General features: G+C 41.0%; 1 protein-coding gene across 1 annotated transcript in view; it reads left to right on the forward strand.

The window, feature by feature from the left end:
- CDK6 (cyclin dependent kinase 6) overlaps positions 1-21,727 on the forward strand; it is a 257,723-nt gene that overhangs the window by 48,562 nt on the left and 187,434 nt on the right. Inside the window, exon 2 of the mRNA XM_036759648.1 lies at positions 16,562-16,697. Coding sequence (XP_036615543.1) covers positions 16,562-16,697 — 136 coding nt within the window. The remainder of the gene's footprint in view (positions 1-16,561; positions 16,698-21,727) is intronic.

A 21,727-nucleotide genomic window follows, 5' to 3' on the forward strand; every position in this document is an offset into this window, starting at 1 on the left:
TTCCATAAAGCTGAAAAGATTTCAAATCTCAGGCAAGTTTCTGTATGTCTGGTGCTTGTGCACCGGCCTAGTTAGGAGAAGTCATCATAAGAGGCTGGCCATCAGGAAACCCATTTTTTAGGCTATAGCAATTCAGGGAGAAAAGTTTTCTACCAGATCTGGTAGTTGGAGTGTCCATACTGATAAAATCACAGATCCCTGGAGCATTGAAATAGCTTTTAAAGTAATAGGATTGATTTTTTTTTTCAAGCAAGCATACCAGAACTGACATCCTCCAAGGCAATATTGACCCTTTCAAAGTAGTCCCCTTGTAGAGGGACTGTTCACTGATGTGGTGATGCTGCTTTTCTTTGAAAGGAGTTAGGAACTCTCTCCTCCCTAAGAATTGTCTTCAGAGCTGATTTAAGGGCCACAGGAGATTAACGGGCAACTCACTTGGTAGTCATATCTCATTTACCCCAAATAGCTCCACAGTCCGTTTCAGTCACCAGCTTGTCTCCAAATGACTCTGGGCAGTTTCTAGAAATCAGAACCACCTTCAGAGGACAAAGGCTTGCCACCATGGAGGATATACCTAAGAATGTGACTCAGGCTTTGAAAGTGATTCCAGAAGGAGAATTTTAAAGTTGTTTTGAGACATAAGGGTATGACAGGAGTATAGCCTCCCCCAGCAAAAGTTGAGACATGGCTCTCTAGTTGAGTGTAGTACTAGTTTGGGTTTTTAAAACACACACACACACACACACACACTCAAATCCAGTTGTGTGATTTTACGTTCACCTCTCTTATCAAATTATCAGATGAGATAACCTTTGTAAAGCACATAACACATACCTGGTGTGTTCTCTGCTATTTCCCTTCTTCATCTGCTGTATAATGAGTACAGAAAAGTAGTGGATTAGTAAGGAAAACTCGCTTCTGGTTTTTCTAGGCAGCAAGCATTTATTAAGTACTTACTGTGTACTGTGAACTCTGCCAAGGATTGAGGATACAAATACAAACAAAAAGAGTCTGCCCTCAAGGAGCTTGTGTTCTAATGGGGGAAGATAACACATAAAAAGGATCTGAAAAACTGGTGGGGGAGGTATCTGAATGCAGGTATGGTGATGAAGCCTGTACAGTCTGAAGCACAGCTGAGGGGATTGAAGCCTAGCCACCTTGGGCCCCCATCTCCAAAATAGAGGCCCCTGCAAAGACCTCATCCATGGAACCAGGAGACTGGGTCCTTCCCAGAGTGGAGGCCCCTGTAAGGAATTCCTGGATGAAAGAAGGAAGCCTGGGCCATCCCAAAATGGAGGCCCCTGCAAAGACCTCATCCATAGAACCAGGAGACTGGGTCCTTCCCAGAGTAGAGGCCCCTGTAAGGAATTCCTAGATGAAAGAAGGAAGCCTGGGCCATCCCAAAATGGAGGCCCCTGCAAAGACCTCATCCATGGAACCAGGAGACTGGGTCCTTCCCAGAATGGAGGGTCCTGTAAGGAACCCCTAGATAGAATAAGGAAGCCTGGGCCACCCCAAAATGGAGGCCCCTAAATGGCAGAGAAATGGATTTGATGTCCTCCACAGTCCCTTCCTGCTCTAAATCTGTGGTCCTGTGGGAGGAGGATTAAAGAAGAGAGAGACTTGGGGCAGGGAGATGAATTAGGAGGCTATTACAATTGTGAAGGAAAGAGGTGTTAAGGACCTGAATTAGAGGTGACTATGTGAGGAAAGAGAAGAGGATGGATTTAAGAGATACTGGGGAGGTACAAATGGTGAGATTTGGCGATTGACTGGGTATAGGGGGTGAGGGAAAGTGAGGAATCAAGGATACCAGTGAATTTGCAAACTTGGGTGACTGGGAAGATTGTAAGAGGCTTGGTTTGAGGGCGTGGCAAATAAGTTTTGGACATGTTGAGTTTGAGATACCTACAAGACACCCTATGTGAAATATCCATTAGATAAATTGAGGATGCGGGATTGGGGCTCAGGAGAGAGTTCATGGCTGGATGTACAGGCTTGGGAGTCATTTCATAAAGATAATTAAAATCATGGGGACTAGGGGGCATGATAAGGGTAATGAACCACAGAAGGAGACTGCTGCTGTTCACCCTTCATTTTTGAAGGGAACCAATGACATCACAGGTCGTGTCTTGATTTGCACATCAGTTGGATTCAAGTGAGGCAGAGTTGCACAAAGTTATCAGCCTCAGTCTCTCTTCCTGAGTCATCAAAGTTCATTGGCAAGACAAAAGTCAGGATGACTGGCAATGGCCTGGGATGTAGTGGATGACCTTGGCATCTTCAATGTCTGACCAAGCTCTGAGCACTCCACAGTGCCTGCTTTAGCCACCTTCATGCCGTTGGAACAAATTGTTCTTCTCTGCCCATTCTACAGGGGGGAATGTCTTCACAAGCTTGGGAAGATTATGAAGGAGTCGGTAGACAGGAGAACCTAGAGACAATAGTACGATGAAAACTTTTAGAGAAGACCATATCTTGGAGGAAATGATATTCAAAAGCATAGAAAGATTAAGAAGGATGAGAATAGAGAAAAGGCCATCAGATTTGGCAATTGAGAGATCATTGGTAATTTTAGAGAGAGCAGTTTCTATAGACCAGAAGCCAAGTTATAAGAAACTAATCGAGAAGTAAATGAGAGGAGAGGAAATTATTTCTATTTTGTACACAAGGAAGCTGAGGCTTAAAAAGGCCTAGTACTTGTCCATGGCCACATAGCTAGTTGGAACTGGATTTAAACACAGGTCTGTCTGTAGGCATGATGGGTTATAGCACTCTAGTATTGGGGAGCGACCAAAGACCAGGTAAAGGAAGAAAACGCTCTAAAGCTTGCTTAGTTTATAAACCTCCCTGGGCTTTTATAATAATGGTTTATAGAATAGATACCCTATGTCTGGTCTTACCCATCTTATCTGTGTCTTGTTGATACATAGCAGTTTTCATGTTGTCTCTCCCCGTTAGACTGAGCTCCTTGACAGCAGGAACTTTCTTTTGCCTTTCATAGTACCCCCAGCACTTAGCACAGTGCCTGGCATATAGTAGGTGCTTAATAATGCTTGTTGACTTGGTGTGACTCAACTCCTCTTCCTCCTCTGTCGTGTGATGGATATTAGACCACCATGAAGGCTTTGCCTGAAGGTCAGCAAGATGTCAGAGAGCCTGCTTTTTCATCTAGAAAGGTGAATACACTACATCTGCATTAGGAGATAAAGAATGCCCTTGCTTACTCAGTGATTCATAAGGCATCATCTTTTTTTCCCTTACAAGAACAAAATTCAGAACTCAAGTTAATTGGCTTTCAAACAGAGTTTCACTTCCAGAGTTTATAGTGATCATCTTCTCACGTTCACTTTGGTTTTCCCCAGCCGAAAGAGTGAAATATGGTAGAACTTGGTTGGTAGAATACAGACCTGTGGAAAAAGGAATTTTTTGGTGTTTTATTTATCCAGTTAGCCTCCTGGTGAAAAAATGTGAGTGAAACAATGACAAAATAGTTTGTAAGTAAATAAAAATAGAGTAGATTTGGAGTGAAACCATGACATAATAGATCATAAGCTCCGTGAGGGCAGAGACGATCTTTTGTCTCTTTTTATGTCCCCAGAACTTATATCCCTACATAGTAGGGCTTAATAAATGTTTATTGGTCGATGTTACTCTTCACTAGTTGACCATGTTCTGTGCAATTCTTAACTTGGTTACCATTTAAACAACCTTAGTGGACACAGCTGTACTCTGAGTTGGGAAGAGTCAGGGCTTAACCCACTCAGCACTCCAGGTAACTCCATAACACTGAATTGTAAAGCAGTTGCTGACCTACCTTGGAAGGGGGTGTTTGCTCATTGGGAGTGCCCAACAATAATGAACTCATAGCTTCAGACCTCCCCTCATGCCTCATGAAAAAAAAAAAGCTAGTGGTGGAACATTGTTGGTTTTCTTCTAGGCCTTAGCCGACAGCCTTCAGCACAAACTCCCTGCTCAGTTTTGGCTGGTTACTCATTTTTCCTCAAGAGAGGCCCAGGACTAGAGAACAGGGGTTTTACAGGTCAGAAATGAAGACAGAACTGAATGTTGAAAACCTGCCCAGAATGTTCCCTCACTCTGTCTGACTTGAGCCAGGACTGTTCCCTGTGCTTTCAAGAATATTTATTTCACACACAGACTTTTGAGACCAGTGGGTCTTTTCCAAGCCCAATTAGATAAATTGAAACGTGCCATGTATCCAGCTAGGGAAGTCTCAGTCTCAAAGCTTTGCAAAGCTGATAGGGAACAATAGCCAGCAGTGGTTTTGATTTTTACCTCACTCGTGGGTCAACCATCTTAACATTTATCTTTTCATCCCTTGATGTAAAAAAAAAATTTATTCCATAATTCTTATGTTGACCAAAGACTCTTGAGATGCCAAGGATGAACTAGAAGCAGTGTGGCAAAGTGCAGAGGGCTAAGCTTAGAGTCGGGAAGACCTGAGTTCAAATGGTGCCTCTGATGTTTACCAGCCCTATGACCCATAGCGAATCCCTTACCTCTCTCCACCTCAGTTTCTTCTCTAAAGTGAAGATGATGGTAGCACCTACCTCACCATTTGTTTTAAGGATCAAATGAGATAATATGTGTAAAGTACTTTGTACACCTTATAATACCATATAAACGTGAGCTGTTAATATTATGAAAACTTGATCAGGAACAATGCATTTCTTTAGCACTACAAGTGTTACATGTGAGGAACGGTAAGAATGTGACTTTGGCTCATAGGATATATAAAAGGGAATGCTTTATGATAAGGCTGGAAAGAAGTTAGAGACAAGTTGCAAAGGGCTTTAAATGCCAAACCAAGGAATTCGTGTTTGATCTGAGAAAGTCACTGGTTCTTTTCTTTTCTTTTCTTTTCTTTTTTGGAATTCTTGTTATTTGTCCTTTGTTCTCAAAGAAAGAAAGAAGCCGTGTCCCTGACTGGCCAGTTCCAGTTGGGTCCTCAGTGGGCAGCTCCTTTTCTACCCACAGAGGTGGTTGTTTGTCCTTCATTCTGGAGGAGGATCATGACATCAGGGAGGTGATGCCATGACTTGCAAGTGAATTGGATTTAAGTGGGGGAGCTCTGTACAAAGTCACCAGCCTCACTTTCTCCTCCAGAGCCATCTGGGTCCAGTGGTGAGATATAGATCAGGAAAACTGGAAATGGCTCCGAATGCTTTGGGAGACTTTGACCTTTTCAAGCTAAGGCCTTTAACAAGTCTCAGGACTTTAACAAGACTGAGGCAGCAGCCATTCAGTGATTAAGGCTTAATAAGAACAGGAGTAGTAGAGTAACATGGTCAGATCTATGCTTCAAGAAAAAACACTCTGGCAACTGTGTGAAGAATAGATTGAAGAGAGAAGAAATTTGAGGCAGAGACCAATGAGGAGGAGACTGTTGCAGCAGGCCAGGTGAAGAGGCTATGTGCGTCTGAATTAGGGTGGTGGCTGTGGACCGAAGAAGGGGGATGGGTGGGAAAGATGTTGTGGAGGAAAATACAAGATCTGGTAACTGATTGGACATGTGGCATGAGAGCATGTAGAAAGTCCAGAGTGACTCCCAGGTTGAAAGAGTCGTCTGCCTGGGTGACTGGGAGAATTGTGGTGTTCTCAACAGAAAAGGGGATATTCTGAATGGGAAGGGGAGATGAGGGGTTGGGTTTTTTTGGATATGTTGAGTTTGAGATACTTATGAAACATGATGTAGATGCAGAATGGAAGCTCAAGAGAGAGACTGGGAGTTGTCTGTCTAGAGATGATGGTGACCAAGGGAGTATGGAGGGGGAAGAGGACCCAGGACATCACCTTTGGAGGGCTCTCATAGTTAAGGGTTGGGAAATGGATGAAGTTGCAGCAAAGGAGACTTGATGGTTAAACAGATGGGAGAAGAGCCAGTCTAGTTACAAAAACCCAGAAAGGAGAGAGCATGGCATGCTGCAGAGAGCTGGAGGTGGATGATAGTTGAGAAAGGACCGTCAGAGATGGCAAATGGAATATAAACTCCTTGAGAGCAGGGGATATTTTTTGTTTTTTCTTTGTATTCTTAATCATATAGCATGGCCATTGGCATTGGCACATAGTAAGCATTTAATAAATGCTTGCTTGTTTGTTTGGAGGAGAGCAGTTTCAGTTAAGTGATGAGGTCAAAAGCAAGAGGAGAAAGAATTGATTGAGAGGAAAATAGAGCAGTTGAGTTTACACAGCTTTTTCTGGGATGAAAATGAGGGCATAGTTCTCTTTGGAGCAAGAGATTTACATTTTTCTTTTCCTGTAAATGTTATCTAAGGTTCCATTTAAGGTTCATATAAATATGTTATCTAAGGTTCTAGTAGGAAATTAGTATAAATTACCAGGATTTTCAAAACTGTAAAATTTTATGGGTGGAGATGACCTTGGAAATTATCTGGTTCAACTTCCTCTTTTTATATCACCTTCTGCAGGTCTTTCCTGGGTCAGACCATCCCCTTTCCTGTTCTCCACACCTCAGTTACACTTAGTGCCTCCACCTCCAGGGTTACCTTGTGTGCTTTGTATGTGGAAGAAGGACTCAACATGTCTTCTAGAAAGCAGAGTGCCCCCATGTTAGATGATCAGGGCACGGGCAAAAAAGCCAAGTGACATTGGCATTTATGCACTGCTATCTCCTCCATTAGAATGCAAGCTCTTTGAGGGAAGTTTGAGTTTCAGTTAAGTTTTTCCAGCCCTTAGCATGATGGAAGCCCTTCATGAATGTTTGTTGATTGAATGACTGATTGTTTAGTTACCTACTACATGCTTGGTTACCTACCTACCTTGGTTCCCTAAAGCTAGGTGCTGAAGGCGAGAGACAAAGACCGATGAAGCCCAGTTGCTGCCCTCAATGAGCTAACAGTCTGGTTGGCAAGTCTTGTGAGAGCTCCAGGGAGGGGAGATTAAGTATGAGTCACTTTTGAGTGATTTAAGCTCTTGAGGCCTCTCTTTTCTTTTCCGTCTGCCAAATAGCTGAACTGGAAGAGTTCCGAGGTTCTTTTCCAGCACTAGGACTGGGTCTTGGGCAGTATTCTTCTGCTACAACAGCATGGTGACATAGAAACAGTGCAGTATATGGAAGGAGTGTTGACTTTAGAGCTAGGAACTCTTTAGAGCCCAGTCCTCCCTCTACCACTTACTACAAAGGATCTCTATCAAATCACTTAGCTTCTTCATCTGTAAGATGGTAGGGTTGGGCTAAATGATTTCTATGGTCTGGAGACATAACAGTTTCTTAAAAAGATAATCCTACTTCTTATTTACTCTGAACTGCTTCTATGTCTTCCTCCTATGACTTCCTAATAAGCAGCAAAATAGTATTTAGAAGGATCATGCTTATTTGACTAGGCAAGAGAGTATCTTCTACCAAAGTGGGGGAAATTCAGATTGTATCACTGGATGATGATGACAGCTAGCATTTACATAGCATATTAAAGTTTACTAAGCCCTCTAGAGATATTATCTCATTCTGCCCTCATAATAATCCTGTGAAGGGGATGCTATTATTAAGCCCAGTTAACAGATGAAAAAACTGAGGTGGAGACATGTTAAGTGACTTGCCCCAGGGTCACATTGCTAGTAAGTATCTGAGGCCAGATTTGAATGCCAGTCTTCCTGTCTCTAGGTCTGACGCTCTATCCATTGTGTCATCCATCTGTCCTGATCTAACTAGCCTTAGTTGTCCATTTCTGGAATGATCTCAGCTTTGCGAATGGAGGACTTCCCCAAAATGGGCATGACCAGTTGTATATCAGCTTCCATGTTGACTCTGTTGTTAGGGGCATTTGTTTGTATACTCAAGTTTGTTGGTTTTCTGTTGTTCGGATGGGCTCGTCTCATTTCTTGGATGTGTTCCAGTCCCTCACCTCAGTTTTGTTTGGGGGATTCCCATTGACTTTGAAAAACACTTCTATATCTGTGTTGAGCATAGCAGCAATAGCTGCTCACATGGCAACAAAAATGCACAACATAGAAGGGGAAACTAGACCAGTAGCAATTCTAGATAGCTGTAATAGCTCCTAGAGACGTCATCGAGAGGAAGGGTTCTTAATCCATATGGTCACGTAGTCACAGATTTCATGTGGTCCATGACTCGCAAGGGGGAAAAAATCCATCTTTATTTTCAATAACCTCAAACTGAAATTTAAAAATTGAAATTTTGCATTTTCTTCAGCTATTTAAAAGCATTATTCTGAGAAAAGATCCATGTGCTTCCCATACTGCCAGAGGGGGTCCATGACACAAAAAAAGGTTAAAAACCCTTGATCTAGGGGAACATTTTGAGAAAAGAGGAAGGAAACAAGCATTTATTAAATGCTTACTACGTGCCAGGCATCATGCTAAGCTTTCTACAAATACTGCCTCATTTGAGCTTCACAACAATCATAAGGTGTTCTTATGATGCCCTTTTTTTGTTGTTTTAAATTACTACTTGAAGGAAATGGCTCAATTTTGGTTAGCAGTTAGTGAAAATAAAGATTTTTTTTCCAAGTTCATGATCCCCTGAAATCTGTCAGTGGACCCCTAAGGCTAAGAACTCCTAGTCTTGTTCAACCCCCTCATTTTATAGATTTGAGAATTCATCCAACCTCTGTGAGCCTCAGTTTCTTGAAGAACAAAATGGGGTTTGAATGGGATCTGTTCATAGTGAGGCAGCAATGTGATGTGGTAGCCAAAGAGACTGCTGGGATCATAGGCTTCATGAAGAAATACAGTGTTCTCAGGTCTTTTCTCCCTCCTGTCTGTTTCCAAGGCACGGGCGTTTGGACCTAATTTACAGCTAAGATAGCATTCTATCATGTATTATGAGTGTTTGTTTATATGCTGTGAAGGCAGGTCCTCATCTCATCTTTGTATCCTTCAGGGATGATGCTTTGCACAGAGTTCAAAACAAGGTGGTCGGATTGAATTTGATGCACTTATTTGTGAAATGAGAGCATGCATGACTTGTTTGGATTTGTATTTCAGGCATATAATCTGGCTCCATATTGTTTATTAATAAGTAGCTAGAACTGAGCTTTGTGGCTAATTCTATTGAGTGGTTATTTAGGAAGTTGTGTTTACTTAGAATCATTTTCTTTTAATATCTTTTGCTTTTACATCACCTGCATCCCCCCTCCCTTCTGCCTTCTCAGAGAGCCTTATCTTATAGCAAATAAATTTTTAAGGAGGAAAAAAAAACTAATTCAGCAAAACTGATCAGCACCTTGAAAAGTCTGATAAGTAGCACAGTGGATAGAGCATCAGACTTGGAATCAAATCTGCCCTGTGAGGCTAAGTAGCAAGTCACTTAATTTCCGCCTGCCTCAGCTTTCTCATATGTAAAATGAGGATAAGAATGCTCCCATCTCCCCTACCCCCACTCCTCCCCCCAGGATAACATGTTGGTAGGATCAAAGGAGACAATATTTATTTGTGAAGTGCTTTGCAAACTTAAAGCATTCTATGTTACTACAGGCATTATATTCAAACCTGTGGACCCCTCACCTCTACAAAGGAGAAAGGTGTCATCTCATATGTAGAGACATATCATATCATGTGGCTTGGGACCAAGCTTAGCCTTTATTATTTTGCAAGGTTCGTTTTTGATTGCTTTATGATAGTTCTTTCCATTTACTTTACTGTAGTCATTGTAGGGTTTTTTTTTAATTCTCCTTAGTTCTGCTTACTTCATTTTGCATCAGTTCATGTAAGTCTTTCTTCCCTTTTTTGTAGTTATCATTTCTTACAGTGTGGTAATATCCCTTTCCATTCGTTGTTCTTGAGTCATTTCAGTCGTGTGTGACTCTTCATGATCCCTTTGGGGTTTTCATGGCAAAGATACTGGAATAGTTTGCCATTTTCTTCCCCGGCTCATTTTACAGATGAGGAAACTGAGGCAAACAGTTAAGTGACTTGCCCAGGGTCACACAACTAGTGGGTATCTGAGGTCAGATTTTCACTCAGGAAGACAAGTCTCCCTAACTCTAAGCCCAGGGCTCTCTATCTACTCTGCAACATTCATGTACTGTCATTTAACTATCTCCTAGTTGGTGGGCATCTACTTTGTTTCTAATTCTTTGCTACCCTACAGCAAAAAAAAAGAAAAAAGAAAAAAAAAGAAAAAGCTCACTGTTATAAATATTTTGATGTATATGGAGTTTTTTTAATCTTTGCAACTAGTATCTCTGATAAAGGCCTCATTTCTAAAATATACAGGGAACTGAGCCAAATATATAGGAATACAAGCCATTCCCCAATTGAGAAATGGTCAAAGGATATGAACAGGCAGTTTTCAGAGGAAGAAATTAAAGCTATCTATAGGCATATGAAAAAATGCTCTGGATCACTACTGATTAGAGAAATGCAAATCAAAACAACTCTCAGATACCACATCTCTCCTGTCAGATTGGCTAAAATAACAAAACAGGAAAATGATAAATTCTGGAAAGGATGTGGGGAAATTGGAACATTGTTGCATTGCTGGTGGAGTTGTGAGCTGATCCAGCCATTTTGGAGAGCAGTTTGGAACTATGCCCAAAGGGCTATAGATATGTTCATACCCTTTGACCCAGCAATACCACTTCTAGGGTTGTATCCCAAAGAAATCACACAAGCGGGAAAAGGACCCATATGTACAAGGCTATTTATAGCAGCTCTTTTTGTGGTAGCCAAGAATTGGAAATCAAAGGGATGCCCATCAATTGGGGAATGGCTGAACAAGCTGTGGTATATGAAGGTGATGGAATACTACTGTGCCATAAGAAATGGGGATGATGCAGACTTCGTAACAACCTGGAAAAACCTACACGACATAATGCTGAGTGAGCGGAGCAGAGCCAGGAGAACGTTGTGCACAGCCACAGATATATGGATTCCATGAGGACCAACCCTGACATACTGCGCTCTTCTCAGCAACCTAAGGGGCAAAGCCAACTCCAGGGGACTCATGAGGGAGAATGCTATCTTCATCCAGAGAAAGAACTGTGAAGTTTGAATACAGAACGAGGCGCACTACATGCTCGCCTTTTCTGCTTCTCTTTTGTTTTTGTTCTTGGGTGGTTTTTTTTTTTTTTGGTTCTGTTTCTTCTTTCTCATGATTCATTCCGTTGGTCAAAATTCTTCTCCACAACTTGACTAGTGCATAAATTAATTCAATGCAAAGTTATACAGGACAGTTATATGAGCTTCCATGCCGTCTTGGGGAGGAAGGGGAGAGGGAGGGGAGAAAATCTGGAACTCAAAACTATGTAGAACCATGTGTGGTAAACTAAAAATAAATAAATTAATTAAAAAAAAAGATATGGAGTTTTTTTTGTTAATGACCCTCCTTGGAGTATATTCTTAGTAGTGGAATCTCTGGGTCAAGGTGTGTGGACTTTGTAGCCACTTCATTTACATGATCCCAAATTACTTTACAGAATGCTTGGAGCAATTGACAGCTCCGCCAACAATGCATTAATGTGCCTATTTTACCACAAACCCTCTGGCATTGGCTATTACCATCTTTTTCATTAAAACATATTCTTGATTCCTTTTTGCATTCTAAATCTTCAGCAATCTTTCCACTGTCTTCAAACTACCCAGCCCATCTCGGCCCCCATCAACTTATGTATTATTATAATCAATTGCCATTGAATGGATTCTTTCCTCTACCTCCTTTTGGTAAAGAAGAGGGGGCTAACTCAAGAGGATGTGTTGCATATAGAGTTTTAAGATTGTCACTGTTTCAGTTGGTTTTGTATAACTTTTCCTTTGACCCAAGGGCTAGCTCTTTGGAGGTGGGATAGATCCAGAAATGACAGCGATATAAAATTAAAAGAAATCTTACTTTAAAATAAATAAATAGCTACTTTGCTTCCTTTAAAAGATAGCAGAAACTGCTGCTTTTCTCAGTCCTACCCAGGACAATCTCCTTTTTTCTTACTGAATTACCATCTTGCAGTGGATGGAATGGCCTCTTTGCCAATGTATTAAATACCTGGCAAGGGAGAAAAAGGTGTTTTAGAAAGTTTTTTTTAAAGTAAATGTTGGTCAACACAAAGGAATCATACAGTTAGAAAAATGTTTCCAGTGTTTATGTTCAGATGTTCAGACCTGTCTGGCTCCCTTCTGTTTGTAGGCATGGAGGTTATAGGCAGTCTGGCTATATTCCTCATTGATTCATAGAAGAATACTGCAAATTGCTCATTTCAAGACTCTGGCTTTAAGCCACTGGGGTAGCTTTGATAAGACTACAGCATCCTTCTGTTCATTGCTTGCTCAAGAGACCATTATTTGACTGGAGGTAAGTTATAAACCAACATTGTAACAACCCTTCCCTCTCCCCTCAAGCAGCATAAATATTATATGCTAATGAGCTTGTGATTAACTTTACAAGTACTTATTCAAAATAGCTTTCCCTCCACATTAAGACTAGCGTTGTCACCATTAATTTTGGGCAGGAATGTTTCACGGGTTCCATTTTTGTGTTTGTATATGGCCAGCGCTTATTAGCACACAGTGTCAGACACAGAATAGGTAATTAACAAATACCTGTGGGTTGACTGATGGATCATTCCTAAGAACACAAGCTGATAGCAAAAGAAAACTTACATTTTAGACAGCTCCAGTGGTGGTTGGAGCAGGAGGACACAGGGAAAGGATTTGAAGTCTGTTGCCTCTACCTCAGAGATGAAGAACTCAGTCTGACTTGTGTGGTTAAAAAAAAATTGTTACCTTCTGTTTTGACATCACCTCAATTTCCAAATATTCCCCTACTTGTACCTAGAACCCTCCTTTGTAACAAAGAATAAAAAAGAGAGAAAAAAATTTTATTTTGGCTAAACTGGCCAACCCATCAACCATATCATGCTTGACAATTCCTCATAGTCCCCTACCTCTGCGAAGAGGAGAGAGGGAGAGGTACACTTTTCTCCTCTGTTCTTTGGGGCCAAGCTTGATCATCCTAAGTCCACAGTGATCAGTTTAATTTTTTTCATCCTTTCCATGCATTGTCGTATTATGTGTACTGGTTAAGCTTCATTTGGTATCAGTTCATCTTCAGTATTCCCATGGGTCTCTGTATCCTTCATATCTGTGGTTTCTTACAGCCCAGCAATACTGAAGGAGCTTTTAATGCCAGAGAAAACTTGGGGAGGAAAAATATCCTTATCTATCCTTTGGAATTGCCTTTACTGTTAATTATGCTATGTTTGTTCTTCTGCATAAGGGATACACTTAAATTTCTTTTGCTTATGTGCTGCTTCTGACCAAAGAGTTTATACTTTGGAAGAAAAGTCATTTCAGAATTTTGTTTGCAGCACTTTAAAGCCTATTGAAGTTTTTAGTCCAACTAACTTATATATACATTAATAATAATAATAATAATTAATAACATTGCTTCAGGACTTTGCATTTTACAAAGAAATTTCCTTATAATAATCTTGTGAGTTAGGAAGAGTTTATACATGTTATTTTCTCCATTTTAAATGAAGAAACTGAGTTTTGGAACCCTGGGGTGTCTTATCTGTGTTTATGTTGCTGATAAATGTCAGGGGAGGAATTAAAATATACAGGTCTCTCAATTCCAAATCCAGGCAGATTTTCTTTTGTACCTCACTGCCTTGTCCTGCAAGTTCACTATTTTATCTTATAAGTGAAATGATGGGTATTTTTTTTCTTAATATGATTTTTTTTCTTAAAATCAGTTATGATTTGATTTGTTTCAATTAGTATTTAGATGAAGGAATTTTAAATTGTGGGGACTTTAAAAAAAAATTTGGTCAGCCAAGTTAGCAAAACTGTGGTACAAGAATAAAAATGGTCTATGATAGAGCAATCTGTTTCCACCAGCAGACAGGAATTTTACCCCCCAGATGGCTGTTGAACTTTTCATTGCAGAATCTGTTGTAGAACAGTGGTGACCTGGAGGGAGGAACAGACTTCCTGAGCATGTAAGAGTTACCTCTTCCATGTTTAGTTAGGCAGGGTGGTGGGGGCCATCTCCAGTCATCCTGATCTATATCCTGCCTCTGGACCCAAATGGCTCTGAAGGAGAAAGTGAGGCCCTGCCTCACTTAAATCCAATTTACTTTCAAGCCATAGCATCACCTTCTCCATGTCATGGTCTTCTTTGAGAAGGAAGGGCAAACAACAGGGCAGGGTGGTGGTACAATGGAAAGAAGGCTGGAGTTAAGAGTCCAAGGACCCAACACAAGACCCACTTATCAAATTAAATGCCTCCATGGGCTCTCACTGTGCCAACTGCTGAGAATACAAATACAGGGAAAGAAATAGTGACCCTGCCCTCAAGGATCTTACATTCTGATGGGCAAAAACAACCACTAAATGGGCTTTGAATCCTAGCTGTGCTAATTACTAGCTCAGTGACCTTTGGGCAAGTTACTTCCCCTTTCTGGGGCTTGGATTTCTTCTTTATAAAATGAGATGGTCTTGAGGGAACCTCTAACATCCCTTTCAACTCTACATCTACAATTTGAGGAAAGCTACGTAGGTTTTTATTTCCCTTTTATTGAAAATTTCGATTAGTCTGTCAACACATAATGTTCCAGGGGTAGTTAGATGTCACAGTGGATAGAGCTCCTAGCCTGGAGTCACAAAGACCTGAGTTCAAATATGGCCTCAGACCCTTACTTGCTATATGACCCTGGGCCAAGTCTCGTAATGCTATTTGCCTCAGTTTCCATCTTCTGTAAAATGAGCTGGAGGAGGAAATGGCAAACCACTCCAGTATCTCTGCCAAGAAAACCCCAAATGGTCATGAAGAGTTGGACGTGACTGAAATGACTGAACAGCAAAAACCATGTTCCAGGCACTACTATGTTAAGCTCTGTAGATATAGATAAAAAAGGATAAACCAACCCCAACTTGATAGGAGCTGGCATTCTAATGGGAAAAGCAATAAGTATATGTGTAAATATATCTAGCATAAGTTTAAAGTTAATAAATGCAAATATTGACGGAGCTAAATACGTGGTAGTTGGGGGAGAAGGCCCTCGCAAGTGAGGGGAATCAGGAAAAACTTCATGCAGAAGTTAAAGACACACATTTTACCCAGCATATACTTCCCTTTTTTAGGCTTAAAATTCTGTCTTTCTTAGCTGATACTACACAAGTTGCTAACTACAACAACGAATTCTAAGTCTTTAACTTCAGTTGCTTCCATTTTGTTTGTGTTAATGCCACCTCTGTTTACAAAGTTCATTAAAGGGGTGCTTCATTTTGGCGTCCAAGTCTGAAACCTTTGTGCTTTTAGATTGTTTCTATCTTTGTTTTTCCCTTAATGATTGAATAAAAAATATTTATTAAGTACTTGATATGTGGCATGTAGTGTGGTAAGCACTTGATATAAATTCAAGAGAGACATTCCCTACCCTCAAGGACTTTTACATTTTTTGAAAAATTTTGTCTTTATTGTTTCCCTCCAGTCAAAAAAACCCTTATCTCCTTCCCCTTGAGAAAGCAAGGGGAAAAAAACCCCTCTGTTACAAATATGTATAATCAAGGAAAACAAATTCCTGCACTGGGCCTGTCTGCTTCCTCCAAAACGTCTCAATTTGTTCTCCTGAGTCCTTCACCTCTCATAAAGAGGTGGGTAGTGTGTTTCATTGTGAATCCTTTGGAATTGTGGCTGGCTGTTGCATTGATTAGAGTTCCTAAGTTCTTCAAAGTTGTGTGTCTTTGTAATATTGTTGTTATTGTATAAATTGTTCTCCGGGTGCTACTCACTTCAGGTTTTTCTGAAACCATCCACCTCATCATTTCCTATAGCACAATAGTATTCCATCACAGTCATATCCATGACTTGTTCAGCCATCCCCCAGTTGAAAGGCACCCTCCTCAGTTTCCAATTCTTTGTCACTGAAAAAAGAGCTGCAGTAGCTGTTTTTGTACATATGCATCTTTTTGTCCCTTTCTTCGATATTTTCCAAGTATAGATCTGGAAGAGAGAGAGTATATGTGTACACACACACACACACACACACACTCACACACTCTCCAAACTATGGCCCCAAAGTCACTCAAATGTATATATCCTTTGACCAGCATTGGGGCATAGCTTCAGATTGCTTTCCAAAATTGCTAGACCACTTCACAGCTCTACCAAACCACCACTGTGTCCCCTTTCCCACAGCCCCTCCAACATTTATTACTTTTCATTTTTTGTTGGCTCTTTTTTTTAAGGTCAATTCAGTCTGACAGATGAGATGTGAAACCTTGATTTGCATTTCTCTAATGATTAGTTAGAGCATTTGCTTTTCATGTGACTCACTTAGATTTCTTCCTCTGAAAACTGCCTGTTCATATCCTTTGGTCATGTCTTAATTGGGGGGATGGGATTGCTTTTCATCTTACTCTACCTGTTGACAAAACACATGTCTCCTTGAAGTGACACTTTTAACACAGTTTGCACCAAAGCAAGCCCAAGAAAGGATGGAACCTACTTCCAGAAAGTTATTTTTTTCTTCCTTCTTTTTTATGTAATAAAATTGAGGACTGCGTATGAGAAGTACATGTTGCTTCTTTGCCTACCTACTTATCTTCCCTTTTCCTCTCCTCTTAGGTTGTTTGATGTGTGCACAGTCTCACGAACAGACAGAGAAACCAAGCTTACGCTAGTGTTCGAACATGTTGATCAAGACTTGACCACCTATTTGGATAAAGTTCCAGATCCAGGAGTACCCACGGAAACGATCAAGGTACCAAGAAACTATTCCTCTTTACTCAATCACAGTCTGATTGTGCCTGTACCATTTCTGTACCGAAATGCCCAGAGCTGATATGTTTGCCATATTTCTTTAGTTGTTAGCTTTCTCACTTAATAGGATTATTCAATTATTAGCTTGCTTTAGATGACTTAATTCCTCTATTTAACAAAAAATAATTTTTGCTATAATCCTTCAATACAGCTAACAGGGTGGGGAACGTGGGGCCTCAAGGCCACATACAGCCCTCTAGGTCTGTAAGGGCAGTCCTTTGACTGAATCCAAACTTCAACAAGTATGGACCACACTGGAGGACCTCGAGGGACACACGTGGCCTCAAGGCCGCAGGTTTCCCGCCTCTGGATAGTATCTAACCTCAAAGTCAAAGACAGTCTGGGTTCAAGTTCTTCCTGCCTTAGTAAGCACAGTATAGTCAATAGACTTGCTGATTAGAGTTCAGTGTTTATTATTAAGACATCTTTTATGATTCCTCAGTATTTTTGTAGTTGAATTTGACAGCTTAACAGGAAACTTTTTAGCGTGCTTGTCTTCTTGTGAATGCCTCTTTCTTTCTCAAAGTCTAGTGCAAGAATGGAAACCAAAAATGTGATATCACGAGTATAGAGCACTCTTCGATGAGAAAAATTTCCTCTGTGATTCAGGACATGACCTTCTTAGTCTTAATTGTAGATTTCTAGAGCAGTGAGAGGTTAAATGACCTACCCAGGGTCACACAGCCTTTATGGCTCAGGGGCAATCCCCAAATCCAGGTTTTCTTGCCTCTCAAGTTGGCCATGCTGGCTCTGCAGGAAAATTCTCTGCATTCGTGGGTTCTAGTCAGTTTGATTACTCCAGGTTTTACTATATTGTGAATTTCAGTCTAGTTCTGTTAGATTTGTAGATGTTCATCCGAGGTCATCATGAAAAGACTTGATTCTTCAGACATGTGAATTCAATCCATTGTATCATGTATGTAGTAGTGTAATTTAAAAAGACTCATAAGAAACAAGGAATTTCTTCTAAATAAGAAATCCGGAGCTTTGCAGCTCAAAATTTGCCAGTAAGTTAGAGCATCTTTTGAGGGCTCCGTCATTTTACTTATAAGTAGTTTTTCTCTGCTCAGAGTAAGAAGTGCCTTTTTTGGTAGGAGCTGAAATGTGTTCCCTGTTACTGATGAATTTAGCTGTTTAATGGTTCATTTTTCTGGCTACAATCTGACATTCTCTCCAGCCTGGTTTTCCTACAGTCAAAACTGCTCTAAAGCTTTCTCTTGTATTTTGTAAATCTGATAGTGCTGTGTGTAGAAAAATCCCTTCACCTGTCTGGGGCTCCCTTTTATTCTCTGTAAAATAATGAATCTAGTCCCTTCTAGGCAGCTAGGTGGCACAGTGGATATAGTGCTGCTTCTGAAGTCAGAGAGATTCATCTTCCCGAGTTCAAATCTGTCCTCAGATACTTACTAGCTAGCTGTGTGACCCCGGGCAAGTCACTTAACCCTGTGTGCCTCAGCCTCTTCATCCATAAAGCGAGCTAGAGAAGGAAATGGCAAACCACTCCAGTGTCTCTGCCAAGAAAACCCCAAATGGGGTCATGGAGAGTTGGACGCAACTGAAACAACTTAACAGTTGGCTAGCTGGCACAGTGCTAGATCTAGAGGCAAGAAGATCTAAGTTCAAATTCAGCCTCACGCACTTGTAGCTGTGTGTCCCTGGGTCACTGACTACCCCAGTTTCCTCTTCCATAAAATGGGGATCATAATAGCACCTCCCTCCTGGGATTGTTGTAAGAACAAATGAGATAGTAATTGTAAAGCATTTGGCAAATCTTAAAAAGTTATATAAATACTAACAATTAAGAACCTCTTACTTGCCAAAAGAGAGTTTTAATGATGCAAAGACAAAGTGAAAAACAATCCCTGCCCACAGGGAGCTTACCTTGTATTTATGGGATAGAAACATGCTCACAGATGAATAAATCCAAAATAACTTGAGATGGGAGAGAGAGCTCATTCATAAATTATGTAGTTCATGAAAGACTGCACAGGAAATGACAGCTGAGTGAAGAATTGAATAAAAGCTAAGGATTCTAAGACAGAGGTGGGGAGGTTTGACAAGACCTGATGGACACAGGGCCTAAGGGAGAGAGAGAGAAGAGCCTGGGCAGGATAAATCATTTAGCGGTTTTTCCTACCTATTTAAACCCCATTTAAATGTGTGGGTTTTATTTAAACTTACACTCCCCAAATGCCAGGATGATTTGTTCCTTCTGGATACAGGGTAGGCTAGTGTGTGTCTGGGAAACCCAATCTTTACCATATTATGCCTAATGTCAGGCTTGCATTTTTTTTTTAAGTAGCATGGACGTTGGTTAATCAAAAAAAGATAAGGGACTTGACTCTGGATAAACAACAAACAACAGTGTAGAATTTATGGGAATAACATCAGTTCTTTGGACATCTCCAGTACCTTTCATTTAAAACTTATATATAGGGACTAGAGAAAAAATTTTTAAATCAAAATAAATTTTTCTTTGGTCTTCTTTTAATTCTGCATTTGTATACAAGGAATGGACTCGGAGAGATCTTAATGAACACTGGCACATAGGGTGCCCGAGTCCTCCTTCTTCCTACACCCACCATGGCCAGAGTCCCTGACCCTCTAGCACTAACATACCCTAAAAGTGAAGGAGAGTCTCAGAGATTTTTGTTTTTTCAACCAGCAAGAATTTATTTTCTCTCCTTCCTCTTCATCTCCCCCTATTTAAAAGAAAAAAACTATTGCAACAAATGCACATAATCAAGCAAACCAAGTTCCTGCATTAGTCCAAAATTTCTGTCTGATTCTGCACCCTGAGGCTGTTGCCTCTCTCTGTCTGGGGTCGAGGAGTGTACTTTTTCAGTCCTGTGGACTTGTGGTTGTTCATCCCATCGATCAACATTACTAAGTCTTTCAGAGTTGTTTCTTTCCAGTGTTTTTGTTAGTGTGTAACTTGTGCTCCTAATTCTGCCCGCTTCACGGCCTCTATTCATACAAATCTTCCCTGGTTTCTCCAGAACACTCCATTTCATCGTTTCTTAGAAGCCAACAGTATTCCATGACATTCATATACCATAATTGGTTCAGCCATTCCCCCAATTCGTGGGCACCCCCTTAGTCCCCAGTTCTTTGCCACCACGAAAAAGGGTGTTGTAGAGTCTATCGTGCATACGAGTCGGTTTCCTGTCTCTTTGATCTCTTCAGAATATAGGCCTAGGAGTGGTATTGCTGGGTCAGAAACTATGCAGTGATTGTTGTATCTTGGTTCCCTGGCTTTCCAGAATGGCTAAGACCAGTCACATCTCTACCATATGTCTTTATCAATGTCTCCTTTCCGAAGCCCCTATGGCATTTGTCATTTCCCTTTTGGGTGGGGCATCTTTAATAATATTATGGGTATGAAAAGACCTTCAGAGTTGCTGGAATTTTCATTTTCCCTTAATTATCTTTAATTTGGAGCATTTTGGATAGTTTTTTCTGTGATGTGTTAACCCTGGTCCTGCGGTCATACCTCGGGTTCAGGTATGCAGCTACACAAAACTCCATGTTTCCTCTGGTGAATCTTTCTAAGGGAGGACAACCAAGAGAGATGTAAAATGCCATATACGGGCATCCCTGCCTGACCATGCTCACAGCCTCACCTGGCCACCTTCATGATCACCTATTTTCTGCAGCCCGTAGATTGATTTCATGACCTGCCTTCAAAACATACACCAGCAACATTCAGAGTCCACCTTCCTTAAGTGTTCTAAGGACCTGCCCCAGGTGAAAACGTACCACATCCATCACTTGACCTCTGGGGAGCAAAATCTTCATGGTATGATGGGCCCCATCAGGGGCAGCCTTCCACACTCATTGTCTTCTCCACTGTACCCTGCATGCTACCGAAACCCACAGCCAGATCCATTATACCTTATCCAAGTATTGTGTGTGTAGCTCCGTGTACTTCTCCATAGAATGTCTGAGTTGTCAGGTGCATGTATAGGAAATCCCATAGGATTCATTTTCTGTAAATTTTATATTTATTAGTGATAGCTAGCATTGATAGAGTGCTTTAAAATTTACAAAGCGTTTTACATGTTATCTTATTTAGTCCTCACAACAATTCTGAAAGGTAGGCACTATTATTAGCCCCACTTCACAGATGAAGAAACTGAGGCTCAAAGAATTAAGTGACTTGCATATGGCCACACAGGGAATATCTGAGGCAGGATTCAGACTCAGTTCTTCCCGACAAGTCTGGCACTCTATCTATCGAACCACCTAGTTGCCCATCTGGTGATGCCCAATAGGATTCCAATCCCTTTATGGCCTTATGCTCTGTTTCCCTGGTTACTTTGGAGTGGTGCTATGGTCAGGTAGTACCGTAGGGGTGTCATGGGAGCCACAATCGCACAATTTGTAAAATTTGTAAAGTTGCGTGATTGTGGCTCTCACGACACCCCTACAGCCTCCTTACCATGGCCCCGGTCTCCAGCCATCTCCATCTAAACTGTAAATCTGGACTCCCCATACTCGGATAAAAGAACCCGCTATTCCATCTTGCCTGCCCACTGTCCACAGTTTCCTTACCACCCTGCCTGTCATAGGGAAGGATGGCGGGGGGGGGGGGGCGTGCAATTAAAATGTAAGCTCTTTGAAAGCCAGGACTGTCTTTTGAGCTTCTATTTCTATCATCAGGGCTTAGCAAGTGGCCTGTGCTAAATAAATGTCATATCTTGCTCCCTATTTCATCTCTCTGTTTAATCTCCCTAAATCAGTTAACGGAGCTTAACCTGAACCCTGTTTCCTCACCTGTAAAATGGAGCAGTTGGAACTCTTTCAGACACTTTGCAAATCTTACAGTGTAATATACGTGTTACTGAAATAAATGATGTTCTTGTTATTATCACTAATCTAAGCTCTTTAAAGGCAACTAGCCTTTCTCTTCCTTGGCACAGTGCTTTGCATAGATTGGATATTCTGTAAATGTTGGCTGGTTCACAGTTC

This window comes from Trichosurus vulpecula, chromosome 5, assembly GCF_011100635.1.
Source record: "Trichosurus vulpecula isolate mTriVul1 chromosome 5, mTriVul1.pri, whole genome shotgun sequence".
NCBI classification, from domain to species: domain Eukaryota; kingdom Metazoa; phylum Chordata; class Mammalia; order Diprotodontia; family Phalangeridae; genus Trichosurus; species Trichosurus vulpecula.